Consider the following 27,141-nt stretch of genomic DNA (forward strand, 5'->3'; position numbering starts at 1 on the left):
AGACTAGAAAAAGACAAGATAAGAACTCGGCAGTTTTTTGACCATTCCAGTTTTTAAGAACCTTTCAACTGTAGCAGTCAATAACAATATTCAATTTTTATTTAAACACAGAAACATTTTGATAACCAGTCTTTCTTCAAAGTCGGTTTTGTTAGCAACATCAGTATTACCACAATTTCTTCTAAGAAGTTTTGATACTTCTTTCTGGGTCCCCCTTAACAATTTTTTTTAAACCCTAAATTTTCCCCTTATAGATCTAAGAAACAGCTCTTACAAAAACTTCCCAAAAGTGCTTCTTAAAGCCAGACTCCTATGCAAAGTCCAAAATAAAAAATTTAGCATAGCTCTAGTCCATCTTTTGTCTCTTTGGGCAAAGCCAATTAATTCTGACTAGAACAGATGCTCCACACTAGCCTTGTGCACAGAGAAGCCAGCTCACAAAATAAACACAAGTTACTCCCAAGTACTGCTTTTGGCCAAATGGTTCATGAAATCTCTGTGTATCTAGAGGTAGTAAGACTGAGTCATAGTTTATCAACTTCCTTTATTTGAAAACAGAAACTCAAAGCTGCTAGCACATCCATTGTTAGTGAAGGATGGCTTTTGTAGAGCAAACAAAAGGTCTAAAACATACCTTCATCCATTGTTTCCTGTTGGGGAGTTATCACCCACTCCCCTTCTTCTGTCTTTGTATTTTTTCAGGAAGAATGAGCACCAAGTTTTATTGGAAAGAACACAGCACATTTTTCCTAACCGGGAATGCACAAGTGAACAAGCATAACTAAGAATTAAGATGTTAAGAAAAATATTTGTGTCATCTGCAGGAATTGGTGTTCCTCAGCCATATCCAAAAAGATAACAGCAAAAAACCACCTCACAGCTCAGCTAAAAAGATTCTTTGCTTATTCACTGTATTTGCATTCTCTGCTAACCTTCTCCCTGTGGATCTCTCACATTAATTACTAATCAGTTTACAAAACAAAGAAAATCCAGTAACACACATTTCCATCAAACCGATATGCTGCATTGTGGCCATGTACCAAAAGGCTTGGAGCACTTGTCATAGCATTACCAACCTACGCTGGCTTTAAGGAAAGAGCACTCCATGAAAACTGCTAGCTTTTCTTCATCTGTTTGAAGTCCTCTACTCTTTTCTGTGCTTTCTTAGCTGAAACTTTAGGGGGAAGTTTCAGTCTTGGGGCAGCGATTTCCACCCGGCTGAAATTCTACAGATGACTTGTACAAAAGCAGTTCTTAAATTTGCTTATTTTCATTCACACTGTAAAAATTGTAGACTCAATTGCAGTGGATGGTTTGGAAAGTAAGACATATTTCAGGGAACGGGGAAAGAATGACAGAAGTTCTTTTCTGCATTAAAGAAACATTTATGACATCAAAGCAAAAGCTTCCTTTTGCTTTAATCCTTGACAGATGAAGAGTCATACTCCCTTAATTAGATGTAGAGCATACTTCACGTAAAAACTGATGACAGAAGCATGATCACAACTTCGGTCACTTCAGATCCAACTACAAAGGAGGAAGCCATTGCCCAATGTAGCCACAAATTACTTTCCATCTTTGGAAAGAGACAAAATTATTTTTTCTCATCTCTCAACAAAAGTCACTGTAACACCTACAGACCAAAGAATTCTCTCATGCAGAGAGCAAAGAAACAAAGGTCTTTTCCTACATGCTTTTTCTCTGATGACAAGAATAACTACGACATACAATTGTTAACTTCCACAACATACATCTATTTTGTTTGGGCCATATACCTAATAAACGGCTTGAAAAAACAATCAATGTATCTGTAAAGCTTGACCCGTTGAAACAATCTTGAGGCAAAGGAGCATCAAGGATCAGACTGGGGGTGGGAATGGTTTCACGGGGAGGAAGAGGAGGACCTGGAAACTTCTTTCACACAGCTTCACTGATTGCAGTCGCTTTTGGCTCCTCCTTAGAGATCGTCCCTTGCCTGAACAGTCCATATGTTCCTGGAGATTCTCAGAATCAGCTTATACAAAGTTGTGCTAAGGAGGCTAGAGACACCAGCAGTCAAATCTGCTGGCTATTAAGCAGAGCTAGATGATGAAGCAGATGTTAGAAGAGAGAGAGCAAACCAGACTGCAGACAGCCTTGCTGTTAACAGTGCATGCAGGAAAGATTCATGGGTTTTCTCTGATGTCTCAATCTTCCCCCCCCCAAAAAACCCCAAAACCCACAACAAAAACCAAAACCCCAAACCCAAAACTAACAGGGGCAAAGCAAATAATAAATAGCTTGAACAAATAGGTGAAACCTTGGTGTAGGACCAAGCCAAACATTGTTGAGTTCAGGCTCAGTTTATCAATACAATGCGGGCTGATGTTAAAGAATTAGTTTGTCGTGGTAGAGTAAGTGCAAAATGCGTTTGGAAGGGGTATTATTGAGCCAATCTGAAGAAAAATCCAAACTGGTCCAAAACATCTGAACTCATGCCTAGCTTAAAGAAAACATATCCACACCTAACCCACCATCCTAAATCTGACATTTCACATGCATATAGACCGCAGCCAAGATAACCAGCATACCTTTAAGAAATAAAAAGAAGTTTCTCAAAAGCAGTTCTGGGTTGCTGGTGCAAAACAGAAGCAAAGACAACAGCACAGAAAGGGAGCAGGCATTGGGAAAAATCAGAACAAAAGGGGGCGTACAGTTTTCCTTGCACGCTTCTTGTTGGCCCTACTATTACACCACACAGTATTTTTATCTTGTCATTTTCCCTCTTAATGTGAAAATACAGCTCTAATGACTTTCATTTTTTCCCTAGATTAGGAACCATGGTTTTCTGAGGTTCCAACACTCAGATACACAATGATGGTGCTGACCTAAATTCAGGAAGGCTTGGGTAGCTCATGTTTCCTAAAAACAAAGCCTGCAGCTGATGAATACACACCAAGGTAGATGCTGTACAAGATACCAGAGAGAGCTCCCACAGTTCATTCTGTCATTACTAGGCTTGGGCCACAAACAGCCTAAATACATTCACAACTGCAAGGGGCATCTAATGCAGGGCAGAAAGGAGTTGCCCCAGTCTGCACTCTCATTTGAAACAGAAATCTACAATATTCCCTAGCAACATACACTTTCAAAAAGCAATTACCTGTTTTAAAAGAAAACAAAAACCAACAATAACAAAACAACTGAAAAAGAACCCAAACGTTAATGATTTTAAGTCGTGAAATGACCTGGAGTGGTCTTTACTGCTGCAGGAAGCTGTTTAATTCCCATACTGCAGTCAGTACCTGCGTTAGTTACGTAATACTTAAGTAAAAAAACCTCTCAGCCCTCTATTGTTAAATGCAGGCCTAGCACTGGTAAAGAGACCATTAAAGGGCAACAGAAGGCACCAAAGACTCTGGGGACAAGAAGTAAGCACACTCTACAAGGGAGCAGACATAAGGATCTAAACCAGTGCTGCTCTTCCTGAGGAAGAGTACAAAAATAATTGAGAAAAAGCACCCTGTGGTTGAACAGCTCTATTTTGACAAAAGCATCTGGGAGAGAAATCTGTGCAGAAATTAAGCCCGAATAATTCTCTGGGGATTCCCAAACAATGTGGAGCACTTGGTCACAGGGACTGAAACTAAACCTTTAACTGTGAAAGACGGTGTGCACTGGTGTGCGTATGTCAGCATGGCCACGCAAAACCAGTTGTACTTCGGTGCTGCAATCTTTGTTTGTAACTCACCGTTTGCAAACACTCTTCACTACAGCAAGGTCCATATATAAGAAGACAGGCCTAAAAATTACACCCTATATCCTTATTGCCATAAATGTTTGTTTTGCGAATAGATTAGAAGAACTCCTAAAAAATGAGACAAAGTTCACAGAAATTCACTGCAATTTGGGATTAAGATTCACAGGCCTTATGCATCTGATGTCAAGGATCAACTGTCAGATTTAATAAATTCATTTTTTTGTGAGCAATGAGCATTTTCATACCCGTTTGAAAATAAACCAGACTTGAAAAACCTGTAACCTCACCAAACCATAGCTATGTACCATGCCAGCGCTTTCCTTCCCCTGTTAATAGAATGGCTGGTTCCAGGATTACTAAAATAGGACGAAACTGGTGCAGCCAAGCCACGAAAAAAGTTACACCGTCCTTGAGAAGGTAAATACTGTTATGTCAGCAATTAAGAGAGAACAGTCTTGTAACAAGAGATTTCCTTTACCCTACATGGAAGTTCTGGCGACAGACAATGTTGGTAACTGTTAAAACATATACACACACACACACAAATGCTATCATCTAAATTTGCCCTAAGTTAAAAGCAGCTTTGAAGTAGTTCTGGGATATTAGGCCAGTCCCCAGTTGAGGATTACTATGATCCAGGAACTTTCTGAAGCTTTTAAGCATCTAGGTTTTATAAAGGTACAACACATCCCATTTTGTGAACCATGTCAGTGCTTAAACATTATTTTAATCACTAAGAAAGATTTCCTGGTTGTCCTTAGAAGACACTGAACCAGGAAAGGGAGGATTAAGCAATCAAAAAAGTATCAGACACTTAATTACTTTGATGCTTCATTCTGAAGAGCTCTGTTGAGATTATAGTTCATGCAAAGTATTGGGATCATCCTAACCCCACACTGCATAATTCGCAATACTCATCTTTAGTTTCACAAAACCCCAACGGAGGGGCACTAAGCACAGTTGCGGTGACTGATACTGTGATACAGGGCAAGGCAGAAAGCAGCGGAAGTTTGACGCCGCTTACCCAATCCACAGTCCCTTCCCTGGGCAGAAGGAAGGGCAGTCGCTGCCGCTACTTGAATGCCATGTTCAGTGCATAAGAAGCTGTTTGCATATAACAGTCTGGAAGCAATTATAACAGTAAACTCGCCTAAAAGTCAAATACATGCAGAAAGGTTCCTCAGAAGCCTGATGAAAGCCCTCATAAGCAGTAGGTTATACTAAATATAAATCTTACTGACCACGTCTGAATGGCACACACGTGCTTACTACACGCAAAGCATTTCAAAGTCTCTTCAAGCGGCCTGATGAGCTATCAGTGAATATTAATTGCCGCAAGCAAACTTCCCATGCTTTCCAGCACCTCTCAGGGATCCTGACAAAGGTCATTGCTTACAGATGGATCCTTAGTCTAGGAATGCTCCAGAAACAAAAGAAGTGATTTTATCAGTCATAGCACACGTTTGTTTTCATTTTCTTTTCTCTGAACCACAGCTGAATTACAGTCCTAAACCTTTACAATAAAATCTTGCGGAGCAAAAGAAAAGCTAAGTCATTTTAATTTGTTTCAAACCACATTGCTTTGATAATTATGACATCCAAAGGTTAAAGCAGCACAGATTTCTGGTGGCCTCTGCTGGAACGCAGCTGTGGGGGCCGAGAGCTCTCAGATACGACCCTAGCTGTTGGACTCGACACCAGTTCAGCAATCGAAGCCAAGGAGCAGATTATTCAGAGATTCCAGCTGTTCTAAGTGAGTAGCCATTAGAAAGCAACAGTGGAGCTACGAAAAGTTTTCAGATAACCAACGTGAAAGAAGAGTGCAGGACTTTCACCCAAGTGTGTTCAGACAGCGCGTACTTTTTTCATCTTGGAAAAACACACAGAGGAAACAGGTTTCAAGCAGGGGGAAGGTACGGGCAGAGCTGCCTGATAAAGCAAGGCCAGCATGCCACTGGTAGCTCAACCCTGACGCCCCACGGTGCGGACCCACCGTACCTGGGCTCCAGCGCCACAAACAAGGCCGATGCCAAGGCGCTTTAAGAGGGCAATCGAGCCTCCGGCTCCTGGAGCCGCCTGTTCCTTTGTTTTACGGTTCCCTGCTAACTTGAAACTTCCCCTGACCCAGTTAGCCAAAGCCCGAGGCACGGCTGGAATCCACTCGGGATGTGCCAACATAAAGATGTCAGGAATTCTGCCCTGTAACAAAGGCAGCCCGAAACCCCCCGCCGCCGGGAGAGCCGCCTCTCCCACCGGGAAAAAAAGCGGGTAAACAAGCCCCTCGTTCACCGGTGACATCTCCCCCGCTTCCCACGCAGTATCGCGCTCTCCCGCAAAGTGCTTAGCGCGGAAAAAGTCACCGAGAGCCGCCTAATCCCGTTAGGGAAAAGCCGATCCCCGACCCGAGGCAGGCTCGCCCCAGGTGCGCGGCGGCGGCGGGAGCGGAGCCGCAGGGCTCCCCGCGGGGGGGGGGGCGCGCAGCTCCCGCCGGCAGAGGCGGCAAAGTGCGCCCGAGGAACGAAGCGGGGAGGGGGGTGGAAAAGCCCCAAGCACACAAAGGAGGGAGAGGGAGAAGTCGCGCAGCTCTTCCCCGCGGCGCGGCCCCGGGGAGCGGAGCCAGCGGCAGCGCCGGGCGGGGGGCGGCGAGGGCCGCACCTGCCCGAGGAGTGTGTGTGGGGGGAGCCGGGGCCAGCCCAGCCCGCCCCCCGCGGGGATACTCGCCTGCTCAGGGAGGTAGCGCCGGTGCGGCGGCGTCCGGCGGTGTGCGCGGAGGTGCCGGGAGGCGGCCCGGCGCTGGGGCTGCGCGCCCTGCCCTACCCTCAGCCCTGCCCTGCCACGGCGAGTCCCGAGCGCGGGGCCGGGTCCGCTCCACGCCGAGTCGGGCGATTTCCTGCGGGCGGGGGCGGCTCCCGCCGCAGGTGCCGGCCTCGCCCCCAGGTGGGGCGGCGGAGGGGAGGGCCGGCAGGAGGACGGAGCGGGGAGCGGGCAGAGCCCCCCCCTCCCCCTCACAGCAGCGGCTCCCCCAGCGGCTGCTGCTCGCCCCCCCCCAAGTTCAGGGGTGACTTCGCCCCGCTCCCCCCGGCCCCCCCCCCCCCGCGCGGCGGCGGGCGGGGGAACAGGAAATACCGGTTGCAGCCCGGTTACTCTGCGCCGCTGAGTCACCGCGGCGGGGCCGCCCCGGCCCCCGGCTTTTCTCAGCCCGTCCCGTCTCCCGGGAGGGGGGGGGGGGGGAACCGGCTCTGCCCCCCCCCGGCCCTGCCTTCCCCGCCTGGCGATGCCCGAAGGGGGGAGCCGATGTGCCGCCGCCTGAGCCCTCGGTGTGCGCTGCCACCCCGGCCCCCATTTGCGCGGTTTTTTTCCCCTTTACTTCAACGGAATTTGGGATTATTGCCCGTCCAAGGTTTTCTAGCTGGAAGACCTCTGGAACAGCTTTGAAAAACCGCGGTGCGGCTTTCCACCTACGCCTCGGAATCTGCTTCCCCCCCCCCGCCTTTTATCACGGAAAAGCTACGCCCGAGCTCACTGGGCTTTACTGGTGTGCTCCGGGGGCGCTGGGCAGCCGGGACCCACGGCTGAAACACCCAAGATTAGCAGGAGGCAGATCCGCCCCACGTCCAGGCCAGAAGACGCAGCCTCGCTCTGCAAGCCCTACCGATGCTGTCCCCAAAACCTCAACTTGCCCAAAGGGGAAGGAACTGCGCTTCAGGCTGGTGGCATTCCACAGGTATCAGCTTTCCAGCATCACTGGTGTCCTGCAGCCCAGATGAGACAGGCAAGGCCAAACAGCCCCGGCAGGATTCTTTGGAGTCATGTTTCTTCTGCATTGTGAAGTGCCCTATGTCACCAGCAATTCCTTATCCGCTCTCTCGGGCGGGCGGGCGGTTAAACCCCATCCAAGCCCCTCCACAATTAAGCGGTACGCTCCCCCCACGTCAGGCCTGTGAAACAAAATCTACTTACAAGTTTGCTGTTGGTTGCCGGTTGAGAAAGGGCAGATGATTCTTCTCAACAGATGCTAAGTGTTCTGCATTCCCACAGCGCGCCCCAGTCAGGTTGGCTTCTTCCTTCGTTAGGCGCAGATGATGTTTGTGCAGTGTGCCTCATACAGAAATTAAGATAAAGAAGGCAAACAGTGTTCCTCATGAAGGCGCTGGACTTTGGAAGGAGGCACCGAAAGAGCCTATTTTATTGACGGCAAATACGAAACTGCATGCACACGTTGTACTGAAAAAAACCTGCTCGCAGCTGCAGTTAATAATTAACACTCGTGTGCATACAGTAGTTTTCGAGTGACCGTTGCAGCCTAAGAGCCCCAAACAGCAGAACCGACCAAAAAAAACCCAAAAAAATGACTGATTCAGTAACTTGATGTTTTCTGTCAGCTATAGGCAGGCTCAGCGACCAGAACATGAAACACTATTGCGTTTAGGCAGAATCAAGGCACTGAAGAGGAGTGGAAATTTAGTCTTACTTCCAGGTATGCGTCAGATTATTTGGTTTACACCGTGCTGGGTGCCTGTTTCCTTAATGGATGTTTAAAAACCTCATCTGTTAGCTGTCTGAATATTTTCCTTTCTTTCTGAAGCTACTTGTGTAATAGTGGCCTTATGATGCTTGGTTAATGGTTCTAACATGCTGTGAAGAGGAGTAATACTATTGACGTGTTTAATGTATTCCTGTTTTGTTTTGGTTTTTTCTTTTTTTTTTTTTTTTTTTTTTCAGTAGCACAGTAGAGAACATCGATGGCTAGCAGAAGACCATACAACTGGAAACTAACAATCCTTATAAAATTACTCAATTGTAATACGGATCACTTAGCGTAATTACCATGACACAAACAATTTTAAAAACAATTCAGCAAATTGGAGAGGGCAATAGCACTATATGGCTTCTTTTAAGCATCTATTGTTTCCTTATCTAAACTGGACTGTTTTTCCTTAATTTGAACTCCAAAAAAAGTTTGTAATTAATAGGAGTTTAAATAAACCAAACACTTTCTTACTTGTTCATAGCTCTGTTTATTCTGCCCTCAGCGGAACAGCCTCTGCTGGCCATCTCCTTTGAGAGAGGTCATGAATCTTGTCTCTGTTCTAGGACTGCCAACAGTACAATTTACACAAAAGACAATTTGGGACAGAGGGGGACACAACTCCAAACAACTTTTTCTTATCTTTAAACAGCAGTTAAATAAAATGAAAATAATCTCAATAGCAAAATGGACTGGAACATGTTTGATTGGTTACAGTTACAAGTAGTGGTGTGCAGTAAATTTAAAATACCATCCCCTAAGGGGCCACACCACGATGCGGCTTGCCCCTAGTCTTTCCTTGCCCTTCCAACGACATCAGCCGTTGGGCAAAGTTAATCTCTTCCTGATAGCCTTTGCTTCTGCCCCTCCCGTGCTTCCTTTTCTATTTTGAATGTTCTTCCAGGTATTCTGGAAAGCCTCCGCCTTCCTTCTCGGGACTCCCACACATTCCAGAGCTGGTGAGCACAATCAGAGAGTTCAACCATTAACCAGAAGCTGAAAGTAATCAAACACAAACATCCCTGCTAATCCCCCCTCCCTTATTTGGCTACCACCTCTTCAGGACAGGTCTTTACCCCACTTACTGAAGCTGCTAAAAGACTTTGGGGATTTTAAGGAAACAAGATGGGACAATTTTATCACATGGAACAGTCTTTCAGGGAAGAGGAAAATTATCACAAGGAAAAGGAAAACAAGCCAACAGACACCTGACAAGCATTTAGGCGCACAACCCCTGTCAAACAAAGGTAGTGTTTTGTGACCAACGCAGACTGCTGTAAGCTTAGCTTGACGGCGTGAATCAATCGAGACTTCCACAGAACTCGCTGGCACACAGGGAACAATGAATTTTAGCAAGGTTAGACATGCTAGGCCAGAAGCAGAAACATACAATCATCAGAAAGAGTGATTAGCTGGTGAAGACTCTGGCATGCCTAAAAAAACCCAACACACACCGCTCTCTCTGCCAAGTCTGACCATCCAGCACAGCTACAAATGCTAATAATCCTCTTTCAGGAGTAGTCTGTGTGTTTTCCTTCACTGAAGATGGAGCAACTGTCTCGTGAGATAAATGCTGCCAGTAACGTGACGGTTCTTATCGATACCAACTGTCCGTGGTGTTTACCAAAGGATTTTCCTTCGGCCATTTCTTTTGGGAGAGGTGAAGCAAGAAACTATTGACACGACGCCAGGTGTGTAACCACAGAACACTCTGCTTATTCAAGTAAGTTACGGAAGTGAAAAAAAGCCAGCATGGAGGAGTTATTTGTTTGGGGGCAATATGCAAAGTCTGACATTAGGATCAGAGCTTGTCCTGTGCCTCCGCTGTACGAGCACGACGGCTGATGGAGTCCTTGCCCTTACTTAGAATTCGATGTGTGTATTAGGGCAAGAAAATGAGTCACGTCCTATGATTCATTTTGTACACTCAGATAAAAGTCATTCCAACTTGCTGACATGCTTTATCTTCGCGAGTAAGACTGAATCCATTTGTTACTCAAGATACCTAAAACCAGGAAACTGTTTGCATAAATAGCAGTAGCATTATGGATAAAGGGCAAGGCACGTCAAGTGTGAAAACTGAAGTGCTCTTACAAAATCCACCCCGATTGGCCAAATTTTGAACAGAGTCTTTCTGGTAAGTGTTTTAAGGAACACAACTCAAAACAACACGCATGTCTGCAGTCTTTAGCTTTATCATCATGGCCTGAAATCACACCTTTACATAATGAATGAAGAATCCCACAGGCAACTCGGTATAAACATTTGCACCAGATGCAAGAGAATGGAGAGTGAGCCTTCGAACATGAACCAGATGCATGTTAGCGAATATGCTGCATGCAAACTACTTAAGAAAATAATTTTTGGAAAAGTCAAGTCAGAAAAATAATTACACAAGCTGTATGTGATCAGGCAAAGGAAGAACCAGGAGTAAGTATCCTTGATTTAAATATTAAGTCATTTAACATCTATACAAATATGTTTAAGTAGCTATTTGAACTACTAGGAGATTGAGCTAAATACTATCATTTTCCATATGCTGTAAATTATTTTCAGTGTTCTAAATTCAAAACAGTAAAAAGATGTTCTACTTTTAGCTTTCCTTTGTTAAAGAAAAAAAGCATCTTTTACTCTTGTACTCATGAGAGTTGGCAGTCATTGTATTTACCTCATCCAGTAGAGTTGAAATTTCAGTAATATTTTTTGATTGAAAAACATGCAAAAAGCCTGCACAATTAACCAAGAGCAGCTTCCAGTGTAATGTTACTCTCTAAGGGTGGGAAACAGCAGGTAACAATGCTGATACTTTAAATGCAAATACTGGGCAACAATACTATATAGCTATTGTTTTTCAGTCACAAAATTAATCACATCTGTAATAATTCTAGCTAGCCAGAGAATCATGCCAAACTAACCACAAATGTCAGAGGAACCAAGAAGAAAAATAGTTTGCACTGTGTATATTTTCATATACTGATAAACTATTTAAAAGAGCTGTTTCCTTAAGAATTAGTCAACAACTTTGTGCTCCCATTCTATAGCCAATTAAGAAACACCACTGGTAGTAATACAACAGTGCAAGGGTTGAAGTGTTCTTCTTGCAGATCATGATTTCTTTTAAAGCTTTTTGGTTTAAAATCTCTGGATTTTTTATATAATTTATTTCATTCTCTTTTTTTAATAGCGTAAAAAACACAGCTGCACCAGCCTAAGTACCATACCCAATTCAAAGAAGCAAAAAGGCAAAAGTTTCTGCATCAGCACAGTACTAAGGCCAGCCTTATTGTATCATGGTGAAAAAAAGATAATCTAAGCCCACTCAAGAAATGCAGCGGAATAAAACTAGTGCAAATTTTTGCTACCATGAGAGGATATTAATTTTGCTCAACTAAAAAAAAAAAAAGGTCAATAAAGTCAATAAATTATGTATTTTTACCCTTTGAAGAACAAAAGGGAACAGAAAGAGAAATCCACAATAATAGAATGAAGTGTTTGCAAAGACACTGCTGCACAGCTTAAACATTGCATACAAGCCTTTCCAGTTCCATATGATGCTTACAGCCACACAGGCCTCTAAGTAATTTAAAGTTTAGCTCAAAAAAAAAAAAATCCTAATGTGAAAGAAAACAGATTTTAGAATTTAGAATTTGGAGGAAAGAGCAAGTTCTGCAATACTGAGAGAAAGACTCTTATTACATGCATTGCACAAAATGAAAAGTTTCTACCTGCCACAGTCATTTCATTTATGATGTATTGTATTTGACTGCGATACATTATTCACTTGCAATATCCACAAATTTCAATGCAATGCACTCGCAGTACCACAACTTAGGTCCATGCGATTCACAGGCATTTCCTGGTTTGCATGAATGTCTCATCAAAAGAAGTTTAGTGTTTGTGCACTGGTCAGAAGTCACCAGGTGGGTCAATCGTTACATCCAAACAAGACTACAGACAGCAAGAATCCATGACTGACTTCTGCAGTAAGAAAGTAAGAAATGCAGGAACAGGAAGGGCAAACGCGACTACCTGTACTACATGGACACAGATTCAAGCAGTGATACAGAAACCCAAAGACTGAGCACTAGAGAAAAATATATTATTTTCATTTTTGTTGCAGAACGTACTGAAGTCTAGAAAAAACAACAAGAGAATTAAGCTCAGGTACTTCAGAAAGCAAGGAAGGGCTTGGCTTGTGGTTAGAGTCTTTAAACTTCCATGAGGTAGCACATCATCAAGTATCTTCTTTCCCAGAATATATTAAGCAGGACAAATCCAATTTAGTTTTTAACGCTGTTGAAAATTCTTTTGATAGTAGTTCATGAAGGGATACTCTGTCATGAGAATACACCCAGTTCCGTCCAGTCCAGTCATAGCGCTTGGGCCCACTAGAAAACAAAACACACACCGTGTAAGTACAGATTATTCATGGGGAGCTGCTGGAAGCTTGTATTTTTAATGTACCCCAGAGAGCGCCCAGGAAAAGGAACAGACAGCGTGGAGGAGGACTGGTGGGCAGTCTGGGGAAGTGGAGCAGAAAAGGCCAGATCTGCCAGGAACTGCCAAGCCATCCAATAGATATATCTGAAAGGTGACAAGATGTATCAGTCACTCCCAGCGGACACGAGCTCCTTCCCCATCTTGCTTTTGGCACTGATTTCCCCAGTTTGTTCCGTTACTCCCTTTCTTCCCTCCCCCGTGTTATTTTCTTTGACACAAATATTACATGGGATATTTTTATAATGCTGAATTAATGGTATTGATTAGTTCTTGCAGCAGTCACGTGCAGATATTCTAAGCACAGCAGAACACAGATCATCATTCTCACTTGCTTTTTAGATGCAACAAAAGAATTTACCAGCTGAAAGCAAATTATACTGGCATGTGGGAGATTTCTATTTAAAATGCTCTTTTCCTCTGTGCTATTGTATAGTCGTTGGCTTGATTTTTCAGGCCTCCATTAAGAATGAAGAAAGAAACCTGAACACCCAGGTTCTATTCCAGACCTTTCTATCCACCCAATTCTCATCGGAAACAGGAGAATGATTGAAAGGCACTCACTGCTGTTAATGTCAGCTAGAGAAACTAAGCAAAGAGAAAGGAATGAAACGGTCGTCTGGGATAAACAGACAAACCATCAGTCTTATGCTTGAACTCGGAGGACAAAATGCTTGGAAGTCAGACAATCCATGCGCAAGGTCTGCTAGAAAACAGACTATCCTATATATACACAAGAGCAATCTGCAGGTTCTCTACAAACATAAACACTAATCTGAACCTTGAATATCCTGTATTACTCGCAACATTCAAACGAAGAACTTTCCAACCACTAAAACTATGAGAAGCCACAAATGCAAACACAAATCAAAGTCACTTCCACTGAACCCTCACTTGCTGTACGTGAACTGGTAACTATTTGGAATCGACATTACGTGCTCCAGTTACTTTACTATGCATTTCTCACTCCTTTGTCTTTGCACCACAAGCATATGTTTATCCTGTCCTGCACCTAGAGAATGACAGAATGGGATGCAGCCATTCACCGAAATCAGGCTAAGACAGGCCATTTAATCACCAATGACAAAGAAACACGCAAGTTACTTGAACTGTTTTTAAATGCTACACAGTAAATATCAGCGATATGTTTAGCATATGAATCACGTCCACAGTTCTCCGAATCTCCAAAATACTGTACAAATGTGATCTTTTTTCATTTAAATTAATAATTTAAACAAGGATCTTGTGAATTCTATAAAATACCCACAAAGTAAAATACAAACTAAATATATTTCTCATGGAAAGTGTGCATAAATTTTCAAGCAGCAAAAGGGAAGAATTAAAATATCACATTAAGCTATTATTAAGAGATGCTATGTAAGGTTGAAAAGTCTTTTCAAAGAAACTACATTTTGCAATGTAGCTACAAATTATTGCAATCATACTGCTGCCACGTTGCACCCACCCCTTTTTTTAAATTGTCAACTAAGTAAAGCTTTACAAACACAAGCTTAAGTTCACTTTGGTGTGTAGATACACAGTAGCAAACAGAAGGTCAAAAAAATTCAAGTAAATGTCTCTCACATCTTAAGAATTTGTCTCCCTCCGGATGTGTTCTTAAAGACTGAAAATTCTACATTTTCTGTACAAATTTCCCAAATATAATATTCAATGCAAGCAGCATTTGCTTCTTTCACTTCCTAGCATACTGCCCTTAAGAAGGACATCACTCCAGATTGTATAGCATTCAGTGGAGTTGCTTTTCAGAAGTTAGGAAGTAAGTGAACATGCAACATGGTATTTCAGGAAATACCACTGTTTACCATAATAGCAGTTCAGGAAGCACAAAACCTACTGTTTGTCGGAGAACCACTTTTCATCACAGATGATGAAAAATACCGTCAGAGAATTTTCAAGTTTATCTCTTTCCTTGTGTATTCTGGAGCATGTATGTCTTAGATCAACTAGAGTTGGTTCCAAATAGATACAAATTCTCTGAATTTTGGTTTTTAAACAGATGAAACCTTTGTGTCAGTGACACAAAAATATTATCGTCATCCTAAGCAGAATCAAGGTTCAGAAATTATGCTTGTTGCAAAATACATGGAATGAATGAATTCTGACACACAGCCAGCATCTGTCTAAACAAAAAGGTTTGTTAGCTTGCTAGGCCTGTGTTTTAGCAAGTCATGTACCTGTTAAGTAAATTACTTTATTAATAAAAGGATTCTAGGGTAGGAGAGCAGTTAGTAGAAAAAAAAATTACTAGCCTAGTATGCTGTTCACCAGGCGATACATAAGAACACTGAAGCAGTTAGAATTTTCTTGAGGTAAATTTTACGTCTTTTAAAATTGCTTCTCTTAAAATCTTAAATTCCACTGTGCTTTTTTTTTTTTTTCTTTTCCCCAACACAAACCCTGCTACAGAATTCTACTACTGCAAAACCATTCCCTGGTTTGCAATCGACACATTCTTTCTGAACAGTGCTCAAGAGATAGGCCTGCACAGTCACTGGGAGTGTGCTTGGACTTTCCAGCTAGCTGGCTCCCTCACCAGGAACACTCCAACACTGACCGGCTCCCTCAATTCTTTCCCCAGGACAGTGGCACAGAATACAAGGTTTGGTGGGGAAACAGCTACAGCATTTTCCCACATATCTGGCTGCCCTCCCTGCTGAAACCAACCAGAAAACCTGGAATGGATCAAACCACAGCATTAGAGAAGGCAGAGGGAACAGCTAGCCAAGGCTCCCATAAAGTGCAGATGCTTGACAAAAACAACCAGTGGGAGAGCACATAAACATTAAGGCAGGAAATCCCACAAGCTTAAAGGGGAAGGAGCCACCCTGTTTAAATACAAAGAGAGGTTTAGATCATAACATCATCATCACTCTTTTTCCAACAGAAGCTTTGTTTGGTTTGGTTTTTTTTTTAATCACGGCTATTTATTTTTTCTGATTAGGCTATATTCCCGTAGATGGTGGTTTTGGACCAGAACAGGGTATGAAAATTCTGTATTACACATTTCCTGGATTAATTTAGTGTACGTAGTGCCAGCGTACTGCACCATGCCTCAAACCTCTGTAACAAATTACTACCAAACATTTAGATTATATCATGTTTTGAGGATATACTGAGTAAAAGAACTACTTCTGAAAAGGATATTACATAGTCCGTGCCGTGCTACAAAACAGGTGAAATACATTTCCACCCAGTCTGCAGACATCATATAACTAACTTACACTTAACTTACCTAGTGGGTGAGGACAGCCAAATCTGCCGGTTTGGTGTTTGCTTATTGATTACATACGTTCCCATGTCTCCACCTAATTTAACTGTTAGAACTCCACTCTTAAAACACAAAGAAAACAAGTGAGAAGTTAAAAATTTGCATCCTGTTACTTGACAAGAATTATATCATTTGCAGTGGATAAACAGAAACTTACATACCAGTATCATATCCCCAGCTACTTCCCCAAAAAACAGGAGCTTGGAAGAATGATCATTAGGTATCAAAAACTTGTATTAATACCTAGGACAAGCTACATATCTTTGAATCTGACTTAGACTTTAAACCTCCTGGTCAGATTTAGTGTATTTGCACCATTCACAGTGGCGCTACTTAAATAACAATCTTGAGCTTTGACCTGTTATCCTGAAAGGAATGCTAATTCATTTTGCAACAATTAAAACATCATCCAATAACAACATTTTCTATTCATTAATAATGCAGAACTGGTGTGCTTCAGAGTCAAGAAGCCTTATCTGTCATTGCTAGGTTCCTGAGCCATACGATTTTACCTAACTTTTCTTAAGAAACTGTAATAGTTTCCTAGTGAATAAACAGGATTCTTTCTCCAGTAATTCTGATGAAGTGCCTACATCCTGAATCATACCTCAAAAATGTTCCACTTCTAAACTCCATGAGGTCTGGTTTAATTATGCCAGCTTTAGACCACTATCCTACTGAGCATTATTTTCTTTCTTACTCACGTTTCTTCCTGACAACATGATTCACAATTCTCTGACATTTTCACAAGTGCATCTGAAAAGCATACGTCAGTCTGACAAAAATATTTCTGTCCTAACTTTAAAAGAACACCACTGCTTGGACTAGAGTTAACCTACAGTCAATCTGAATTATGCTAATTAAAAGGGTATCTCTACAGAATGCTCTTTGATGACTCAGGTAATAGGCTAATCACATTTAAGCTGCAGTTTCTCAAATACTTCATGCCCCATAGCACAACAAGGTTTCTTTAAGGGAATCACACTTTTCATGCTTTAGTCAGAAGATATCACTAGAGCTACTACCATTGCTAGGGCTATTTGCTATGTATATACAGTTACCGTGGGGAAAACAATTCTTTTGAGTACCCACTACCTGCAAACTTACTCTGCAGCACTCTGAGCAGCTTAGAGCTTCCCTCCCCCTACAAAATAACTCAGTGTTAACGGTTTCTGACATATCTCAAGGATACTCTTCTATGAAATAATACTCTCAAGGTCTGATTTTTTAACCTTAGTTTCCATGCTGTTTCTGTGCTTGATAAGTGACTTATATCTATGATCAATAAAATAAAAATAAAAGGCTGCCCTCATTAATATTACCATCAGGTTCTCCTGCCAGTTACGCTAATTGAATATTAGCTTAGTGCAAAGGACAAGAACAAGCTACTCCTCTGATTGTCAGAACTCAAACTTCCCTGTATCTCAGCAGTCTCAGATCTGTAGAGATACAGCAGAATAAGAGCAGGTTGGGGGATTAGGTCTGAACAGCGATACAAAGGTTCCACTACCCTTCTATGTGCTCTTTAGTGCCATTTTAAGTATTCACCATGATGTTATGCTGTATGCTACAGAAACACTGTAAGCAAATAGGTTTCCAAAGAGTTAACAAAAAATTTATACTATTGCTTACATTGTGTGTCAGCTGTTGGAGAATGCTGTTGCTCTGCCACTGCAAATTAAATAAAGGTTAACTTCTAATGCTGTGTTTAAAATGTTTTCCCATACATTTTGCAATACTTTTGAAACACTAGAAAATACAACTTGAGTTTTTAAGAATTTAAATTGCAAGGTATTTTTACCATATTTTAAGGAATACTACTGCATGACTTTTGTACTTCTGGATGAATGTTTGTTAGCTCTTGGTAACAAGAACATTCTTCGAAAGAGATTTTTTCTTTTTTCCACGAAGATAAAAATTGGGTGAAGAAATCAAGTGCAGAAGTCATAGGCATAACAGACCTTTATCACGTTCGCCACCTTGTGGCTTGCTGTAGCACTAGCCTTGTTTGTTTGGAATTAGCATTGGTAAACTTGGGACTATTTAACCTATAGCTCTTAACAGAAAGATGTCATCATACAGTCTATGCAACAAAGGAGCACTGGTAAAAATTAATATGGAAATAAAAATAATGACTTTCAAGCCTCACAGTGAGTCAATGTCAAACACAATCCACTGGAGATAAAATTCTGACATAAGGTGTCTCATCAACTTCATGTAATGAAGTATCTAAGAATATTAAAGAGGTAAATTATAATATTTTTACTAACTTTTGTCCTAAAATCTTTAAATCCAGTTAATAGGCATTGATATGCTAAAACATACTGAATAGCAATGGTTAAACAATGCTTTTTTGGTGAAAAGCAATTATCTATAACATTAACTACATACTTAATTAAAGCAACAAATAGTATTTGCTAAGGGCAACTGCAGACTCCTACTAACAGTAAGTTATTTTCTATGCCAGCTATAAGAAATAAAGAATGAACATTATGATGACAAAGTCACACAGAAGCAAGTCTGAAAACTACAGGGTTTTGATTTTTACTTCCTTTTTTTGGCACAGTGCAACCCAAACCATCTGCCTCATTGTCCCTGAGCATAAAACCTTAACTGACCGGGCTAGTAAAAACCAACCTCCTTGTGGTAACACATGAAGAGGGAGCAGCAGTTATGTAACCTCAAAAAACATGCAGTAGTGAAAGACCCATGTTGCAGACGGCAGTGTAGGGAGACACCACACTCTCCTCCAAGCCACGTAGAGGGCTGTAACATATGAACCACTTCAGTAATTGTATACAAAAATAAGAAATTCCCTATAGAAATAGAATGGATATTTTTAATCTGAGTCTGTCACTCCTGTTAAAGAATCTGAGTGGCTGACCTACTATTGTAGGCTCCAATTATCAGGCTAGCAGCCACTTAACGTTTCCTGTGACAGTAGCCTTCTCTGCAAAAATGGTCTGGTCCCACTTTTCCAAACACCACATCCTCTTGTTGCTTTTCTCCACTACAGCCTGTCATCAGTAAAGCCAGGACAAACATTCTCTACCTGGTCAAGACAAATGCTGCTTCTCAGTATTCAGGGCAATCAAAGAAACTGCTCTACCAGTTACATGTGATGTACATACATGTACTATGCCATGTAGGCCTCTCATAGTATTCACCACGAGGGAACTGACTGCTGATGCCAGAGGTCTACGAGTGTTTAGAAAAATTTATAGACCACTGTGAAATTAGAAACCAGTTTCTGTGTCCTCTTGTGCTCATTTATTAGTCTATATTATGTCTTTCTCTATACACTAAACATTTTAAATCCTCAAATTATACAACAGCATGAACAAGTGTTGCTTTTTACCAGAATAGCTGCTCCAGTCAGTAAAAATAGGCATATTTTCACAATAAAGCTGTAAAAACTCTTTGTATTTTAAGTGTTGAACCAAAGGTGACTAACTTAAAATTCTCCTTCAAAGGAAAAAAAAAAAAATCTATGAGAATTACAGTGGCAGTAGAATATTTAAAACATACCCCTAAAGAGACATCATAATCTTCTGGGGTAAAAGGCTTATCAGTCAGGTCCTCAAAGAAATCTGCTAGGGAGTCCAGTGTTTCTTCAGCCAGTTTTTCATAAGTGGTCTCATCTAAAGAGCTACAAATTACAAACAAGCCCATAATAAAGAGAAAAACATGGAAGACAGTATTCTTCCTATAATAAAAACAGAGCAAGACCATGACCTTGGAGGAAACAGTAACCATGAAACAATCATATAAAACAAGTAGTCATTCTTCTTAAGGCAATGTAGGTAACAATCCAACTCACAAATGGAGGTGGAATTTTGAAATTTTGGTAGTAGAGATCTCTTAACTGAGGAACATGTACTTCTTTCCTTAGATACAGTGACCCCTGTGTACTAAGCCGACAGAGTTAGATATCATATTTCAGAATAATTTTCATAAAAGGACTTTGTGCATGAATTAATTAGTTTTGAACTCTACAAAGACAGACAAGCATCTGCTGCTTAGAAGCCCACGTCAACTGACTCTTAAGTTACCTCACTATAGCTCTGAGACGTTTAGAAATCAATATCACATGCCATGTCTATGTACAGCATTTGACTTGTCAACTGGAATTATCAACACAGCTCGGTAATTAGATGTTATTTAAAGTGTGCTTATGAACTAACACATAGAAATACCTTCTTCAGAGAGTCTTAAAGCACCCTTGTAGCCTTTATGTAAGGCTTACAGCACTTGTAAGACTGCTTCTGTTACTGTCTTTAAATAAATAGAAAAAGTTATTATAGGGAACAAAGTCTACATCAGTTTAATTAACCAAATAAAATTAAATCACATAAGTTTTTGCATCCGTGTCAATGTCATCTTCTAACTGAGTGTGTAAGTGGGTATCTCTCACAACAGACAGTTCAGTGAAATCATTTCAGTTTTTGCTAATGGGTATGGCAATACAACAGTTACTGTGAACTACGATGACTCAGTATCTGTCAACTGATGACACAGAACATAATTTTTTAAAAAAGTTTCTTGCTCGCGAGTTACTGAAATACACTCTATGGCAGTTATGTCAGGGATGCCACAGAAATGCCTAGGGGTGTGGAGAACGGAAAGCCTTAGGATTAGGCAGGATTCATGTACTGGTTCAGGGTGCAGTTCGAGTACTTAATGGTAAGAGCCATTTCAGACATCTGCACAATCCTTCACTGGGCCTCCAACTGCTGCATCAGAAGGGGAGAAGTCTCTGGCAGTCTCTTGTGTCAACTCCTCTCTGTGTGAGCAGAAATTTCTTGTACCCTGATATATGTGAAACGGTGCTAGACACCTACATTTAGGTACATGAATCATTTGATAAGTGACTTCCCAAATTCACCCCAAACGCTTTTTGCTAAAACTGTACTTTTCCTTTACATCATCACATCATTACTTTAGTTTGACAGTCTTACCATATCTAGAAAGTATTCTAAAATGCAGACATGATATTTTCATATGAATATCCCAAATAAAATTTACCTTGTGTCATTCAGAGTTCCTACATTTCTTAAATTAATGAACTGAACAGTCTTGCTCTTCAACTCTGAAGCATATTGTAATTGCTGTTGAAAATAAGCATAAGTAAAATGGAATTACAAGTTAAAACACAAAGAATTATAGATTACATATTTACCACATAAATTAATTAGATCCTTTAGGACCTTTCCATCCCCCATGTAAAATATTCATAATCTATACCACAGAGCTAATATGGAAATAATTATGCAGCTTTAATCCTTGCATGATTGAGGCAATCTAGCATATCCTTGTCTTCTGATAAAAATTAATGAAAAAAATTTATTCATAGAATAGTGAACTAGAAAAGAAAAGAACTATTTTCTTTTCTATTGCTCTACCACAGAATTACTGAGCAACTTCAGAAAACTAGCTTAGGCCAAGATTTTCACAAGTATCCACTACTCTGATGCTTGTCCGTATCAACAACTTGAGTCCCTCTGTCAGAAGCCATAAATATATTCAACTGAAATAAACAGAAGCCCTGAATCCTCCTTACTTACAACACAGCTAACATCACACTTCACATTCCAGATCTCTTCTGTAAAACAAACTGTTTCATTTCTAATTTCTTTTCTGTTTTAGGAAAAAAAAAGCAGCTTTAAAAAGCCAAATCAAAATTACAGAAAAGCTGTATCCACACACTGGCAATAGAAGACACGAGAGCAAAATAGGCAACCCCTTTGGGGGCAGCAATACATCAGCATGGATAAAGCTGATCTCCTACTCTAACAGAGAAGCACTTTTGCTTTCCACCAAGACAGAAAGATAGCATTTTCTTCTTAACGTGGGCTGTGAAGGTGTATGGTTTTGGATGAATAGTAAGATAGCATTCTTGATTGCTTTTTGTATACTTGCACAAGGTCTTGAGAACGGAGTGAGCTGAAAAGCAAGTGGCATTAAAAAGGAACTATGATAGGCCTTCTTCAAGCACACACGGAAGCCAAACACAAACCCATCTCTCTGCATATGCTTTGACACCTACCTCAGGCATTACACATGAACTGGTCTGTCAGTCCAAAGCAATGACACAGACAAAAAGGACAGAGAACAGCAAAGTCCTTGTCGATACAGGCTGACAAAATACACACCGATGCCTCTACGTTTTTGATCGCACCCTTTAGCACTTCTCCAATACACACTTAGGATCAAAAGCTATGAGGCCGTAATTACGTCCAGGTTCTGGCCAGACTGAGAAGCTGCATCCCCATCAGTGTGCTCACACTCCATTTGTGACGGGAGGCTGCCCACCCGGGGCCCGCACACAGCCCTGCCGCCCCTCCACACGCCAAACCCCGCGCCAAGGCCGCCGCCGCCCCTCTCTCCCGCCTCTGGAGACGTTCGTGGAGTAGCTCCGGGGGGCGTTGCGGGGGGGACAGAGCCTGGGGCCAGCCCTCGCTCCTGCCGTTCCTACCGCGCAGCACGGCGCTACCTGCGAGGGCTGCCAACCACCCAGGCCGCTGGCCCCACGCTTTGGCGCTCATGAAGGCCGCGGCAGCTGCCGCCGGGCCCCCGCGCTCCGTCCCCACACCGCCCGCCCGCCCGCCCGGGGGCGACGCGGCGCGAGAGAGGCCTTCCCCGGGCCAGAGCGGGCTGACGCGCCCCGCTGTTGGCCGTCCCGCCGGGAGGCCCGGCTGCCCCGCCGCCGGCTGAGGACACGCCGCCAGCCGTCCCCAGGAGCCCGGCCCGCGGCCGCGCCGCCCGCCCCCGAGCAGCGGCAGCGCTGCCGGCTCGCCTCCTCCTCCCCTCCCTGCGGCGCAGGCCGCGCCTCCGCGGAACGCCCGCCCGCCTCAGTCTCACCGTAAGGCCGCGGCCGGCGGCAGCTGTCCCCGCCAGCGGGGAGCCCACAGGGCCTCCGCTCCGCCGCCGCCCCGCCGCCGCCGCCGCCCGCCGCGCGGCCCGCACCGCCCCGGCCGACCCCGGCCTCCACATGCCGCCGCTCCTCGGACGGAAGCGGGCGGGGAGGAGCCAGCCCCCTGCCGGGGAACCAGAGGCGGCCGCTACTGCCCTCCGCCGGCGCCACAGGGAGCAGCGCAAGGTCGGGCCGGGCCGCCCCGGGTCGGGTCTCAGCCAGCCCGCGGTGAGGGCTGGGCGGGGCGGCGGCAGAGGGCCGGTGCTGAAGGGGCGGAGCAGCCCCCCGCCGGGCCCGAGCAGGGGGACGCTTTTCCCTGAGCGGGCGGAGGAGAGAGGCCCAGGCGGGCCGGGTTTTTCCCGGGCCTCGGCGGGTCAGGGGTGGCGAGGTGTCTGTGAGGGGCCGTGCGGGCCCTTTGCTCGTCTCCCACAAGGCGCCCCGAGGGCCGGCGCGTTTGCTGCTGAGGGAACAAGGCCCTGTCGGAGTCGAGCGCGGCCTCTCCCCAGGACGGGCCTTTTGCGGGAGGCGGCACTTCCCCCATCAGTCCAGCAGAGGGGGAGGGTGTCCTTCTGGGCTCCCCAGTTCAAGAAGGACAGGGAACTGCTGGAGAGGGTACAGCAGAGGGCTACAAAGATGATTAGGGGCCTGGAACATCTCTCTTACGAGGAGAGGCTGAGGGACTTGGGTCTTTTTAGTCTGGAGAAGACTGAGAGGGGACGTCATGAATGCTGATCAATATCTAAAGGGTGGGTGTCAAGAGGATGGAGCCAAAGTGTTTTCAGTGGTACCCAGTGACAGGACAAGAGGAAATGGGCACAAACTTGAGCATAAGAAGTTCCATCTAAACATGAGGAAGAACTTCTTTACTTTGAGGGTGGCAGAGCACTGGAACAGGCTGCCCAGGGAGGTGGTGGAGTCTCCGTCTCTGGAGACATTCAAAACCCACTCGGACACATTCCTGTGCAACCTGCTCTAGGTGGACCTGCTTTGGCAGGGGGGTTGGACTAGATGATCTCCAGAGGTCCCTTCCAACCCTGTATCATTCTGTGATTTTGTCCTTCCCCTGCGGCTCAACACAAACGTTGCTGGTCCTGTGTCCTGGTGTGCTGTTCAGACTTTTTTTTTTTTTTTTTTTTTTTTTGGATATTTAAGAGAAGTTGTGGATCTCGAATCTGGCTGGTACCATAAAGACAACTCACTGTGATGGTCACTTGGTAACATGGGCTGCTCCTGCAGTGCACCTTCACCTTGGCTGCTGTTCTCAGAGCAGGGAGTAGCTGCTCGTGGGTGTGTCTCTGCAGGTGCCTGTTCAGGCAAAGTGGTCTTGCCGGGCAGATTGACAAGGAGCTGGAGCCTGGAAAAAACAGAAATTAAAGCAACATTACCCACCCACCTTCATCGCTTTAAAAAAAAAAAATAATGTCCAGGCAGGGCAAAGAAAAACTGCTATTTTTTTACTACGTTGCAAGGACTACCAATTTTACCATACGGGCAGTTCTTACATGCCACAGGTGCTGACAGTAGTCGAACTTCAGCCGCTCAACTTCAGCAGCCTGAGCTACAAAGCAAAATACTTTGAAGGTGTGTTGTAATCGCAGTTATTTCCTAAACTGCTTAGTCAGAATCCACTTCGTGTAGTTGTGCTGTTCTACATTTCCCGCCCTCTGGCAAATTTTCAAAGTACAGCATCTACAGCTTGTCCAGACCTAAGCAGTAATGGAGAGGGATCCCTCCTTCCTTGACAATTTAGGACAAGAACTGCAGGACGCACGGGCAGTACAGAGAGGGAGCAATAGGACGAGGATCAGGGCTAATATATTGGGTTCAAACTTTGCAACAGGGCACCTGGACAATGGATTCACACTCCAAAACTGGAGTAGCTGCTCACTCCAAAAAACCTGTTGAGATTCCAGTTCCCATTAACCGCAGTTGTTTAATTCCAGGTAACTGCGCTGATGGGAGCAGCTAATATAGACCACTTCAGATGTCACTGTTTTGTGCAGGAGCTGTTTTGGCTGTGTGAATATCAGAGTCCATGGAAAGGTGCGTTATCACAGAACATCGCATCCACTCAGGGACCCATTCTAGGGCAGTATTTTCTGTGGCAGCAAGTATTCTGATCCATTACCTCTTGTAGGCAAAATGTTACCCTGAGCCAGTATGGGGCAAATAAAGCACATCGTTTACCACACCTGACATATGTTTGATAGAACTTCTGACGATGCACTTCAAAAAGTAGTGAAGAAAGAGAAGGCAATTTCTGTAGGTGACAGGTCAAGTTCCTGCTGAGTTATAAATAACTGGTGATATGCTGGTGATATATTCCTATTAATGATATGTGAAGATGTCAAGACTCTCAGCTTGACATCTTTTATTGTTACTTAAACTGAAAAAATAAAATAGGCTTACTAGAGAGATGAGAGATAAGAAATAATTCTGATGGAAAAAGTTTCTTAAAATAAACATTTTTTCTGTGGGAACACACACCCATTTCACTTTAGATCCTTCCATAGGACAGGACTGAAAGATGCAACACTTGCAAATAAAATCATAAATCTGTAAAGCATAGAAGTATTAAGAAGCTCACCACTGGTTATTGTGTGATGCAATTTTACATTTGTTGTCCTCAACACAGGAAGGACATGGACCTGTTGGAACGAGTCCAGAGGAGGGCCACAGAGATGCTCAGAGGGCTGAAGCACCTCTCCTATGAAGACAGGCTGAGAGAGCTGGAGTTGTTCAGCCTGGAGAAGAGAAGGCTCCGGGGAGACCTTATTGCAGCCTTCCAGTACCTAAAGGGGGCCTACAGGAGAGATGGGGAGGAACTCTTTACCAGGGAGTGGAGCGACAGGACAAGGGGTAATGGTTTTAAACTGAAAGAGGGGAGATTTAGATGAGAAACTAGGAAGAAATTCTTTACTGTGAGGGTGGTGAGGCACTGGAACAGGTTGCCCAGGGAAGCTGTGGATGCCCCATCCCTGGACGTGTTCAAGACCAGGTTGGATGGAGCTTTGAGCAACCTCCTCTAGTGGGAGGTGTCCCTGCCTGTGGCAGGGGGGTTGGAACTCGATGATCTTGAAGGTCCCTTCCAACCCAAACAATTCTATGATTTCTAAAACTCTCACTCAGGTAAGCAGCTGGTATCTTGCGATGCTTGTCAAGTTTCTCACCAAGATTTATATTATTATTTTTCTTTAAGAGGATACTGTTTTCTACCACAAGGGGCAAAAGTCCACACAATTCAAGCTGGTTGTGCAAATTTCAACTGCGACTTTGTAGTTAAGAGTTCTCTGTACCAGACCATATTATCTAGCTCATTCAGCCTCATGTCTCTTTCCAGCCGTCTTGTGTGTTTGTTACCGGTATCTTCCCTCAGACTTTGTAGGGGTCTGTGTTCTTGTTGCATTTTGTGGGGGAAGTTTTTACACATCAAGCAGATACAAAATACTGTCCAGCTCCTTGAAGGCCAACCCACATTCTCATCACTTCTGGAAGAAACCAGTTATGTTTTTGCAGCTATGATGGTCTACACACTGAGATAAGGCCTTATAGGGAGAAATCACTTCTGTCAGACTGCAGAATACATTAGTAAAGCAAACAATTCCTTTTTCATGCTTCGGTGGAGAGAGGGAAAAGCAGCTGGAAGAATGGAGGAATGCTGGCTCTTTTATGTAGCATTTGATCTAGTAAAAGATGGTGCTGGTTCACATACCTTGCCATTCCTATAAACAGAGTGTCAGAAGATATTTTCTGGTATTATCCAGGTACTTCCACAGTAATTTTTTTCTCTAATCATGCAGGATCATGTGCAACCCTCAACAGGAAACATTCATCTCTTGTTTCTATGTTAATGACAAATCAATGAATTAGTGTAGATTAAGTATTTTCTCTGGTATGACAAATCTCACTTACCAAATCCTTTAAAAAAATTGTCAACAATGTTCAAGTTAACAAACTTTACAGGATGCTACTACCAGTGAGGATCATTCATACAGCTTCAAAAGGGCCCAAGGTAGGGGTTAGCAATTTTAACAATGATCTCTTAATGACCATCTCGATGCTTGTCCCTTAGGTTAATATTGTTCACACCACAGCACTTTGGTATCAATATCTTTCTAGGCTGTGTAAAACAGTTGCGAAGCAGTTCCAGATGCAAAATCACTACAGGGGCAGGC

At 43.4% G+C, this 27,141-nt stretch overlaps 1 protein-coding gene across 1 annotated transcript; it reads right to left on the reverse strand.

The window, feature by feature from the left end:
* Window positions 1–8,745: 8,745 nt before the first annotated feature.
* On the reverse strand, window positions 8,746–23,046 carry FXN (frataxin). The gene is made up of 5 exons (XM_074166512.1): window positions 22,915–23,046; window positions 21,079–21,161; window positions 19,582–19,702; window positions 16,018–16,115; window positions 8,746–12,655 (listed from the first exon to the last, which is right to left on the reverse strand). The coding sequence occupies exons 1-5, from the start codon at window positions 23,044–23,046 to the stop codon at window positions 12,502–12,504; spliced, it is 588 nt and encodes a 195-aa protein (XP_074022613.1). The 3' UTR covers window positions 8,746–12,501.
* Between the last annotated feature and the right edge of the window lie 4,095 nt (window positions 23,047–27,141).

This window comes from Numenius arquata, chromosome Z, assembly GCF_964106895.1.
Source record: "Numenius arquata chromosome Z, bNumArq3.hap1.1, whole genome shotgun sequence".
In the NCBI taxonomy this organism is placed as follows: Eukaryota; Metazoa; Chordata; class Aves; order Charadriiformes; family Scolopacidae; genus Numenius; species Numenius arquata.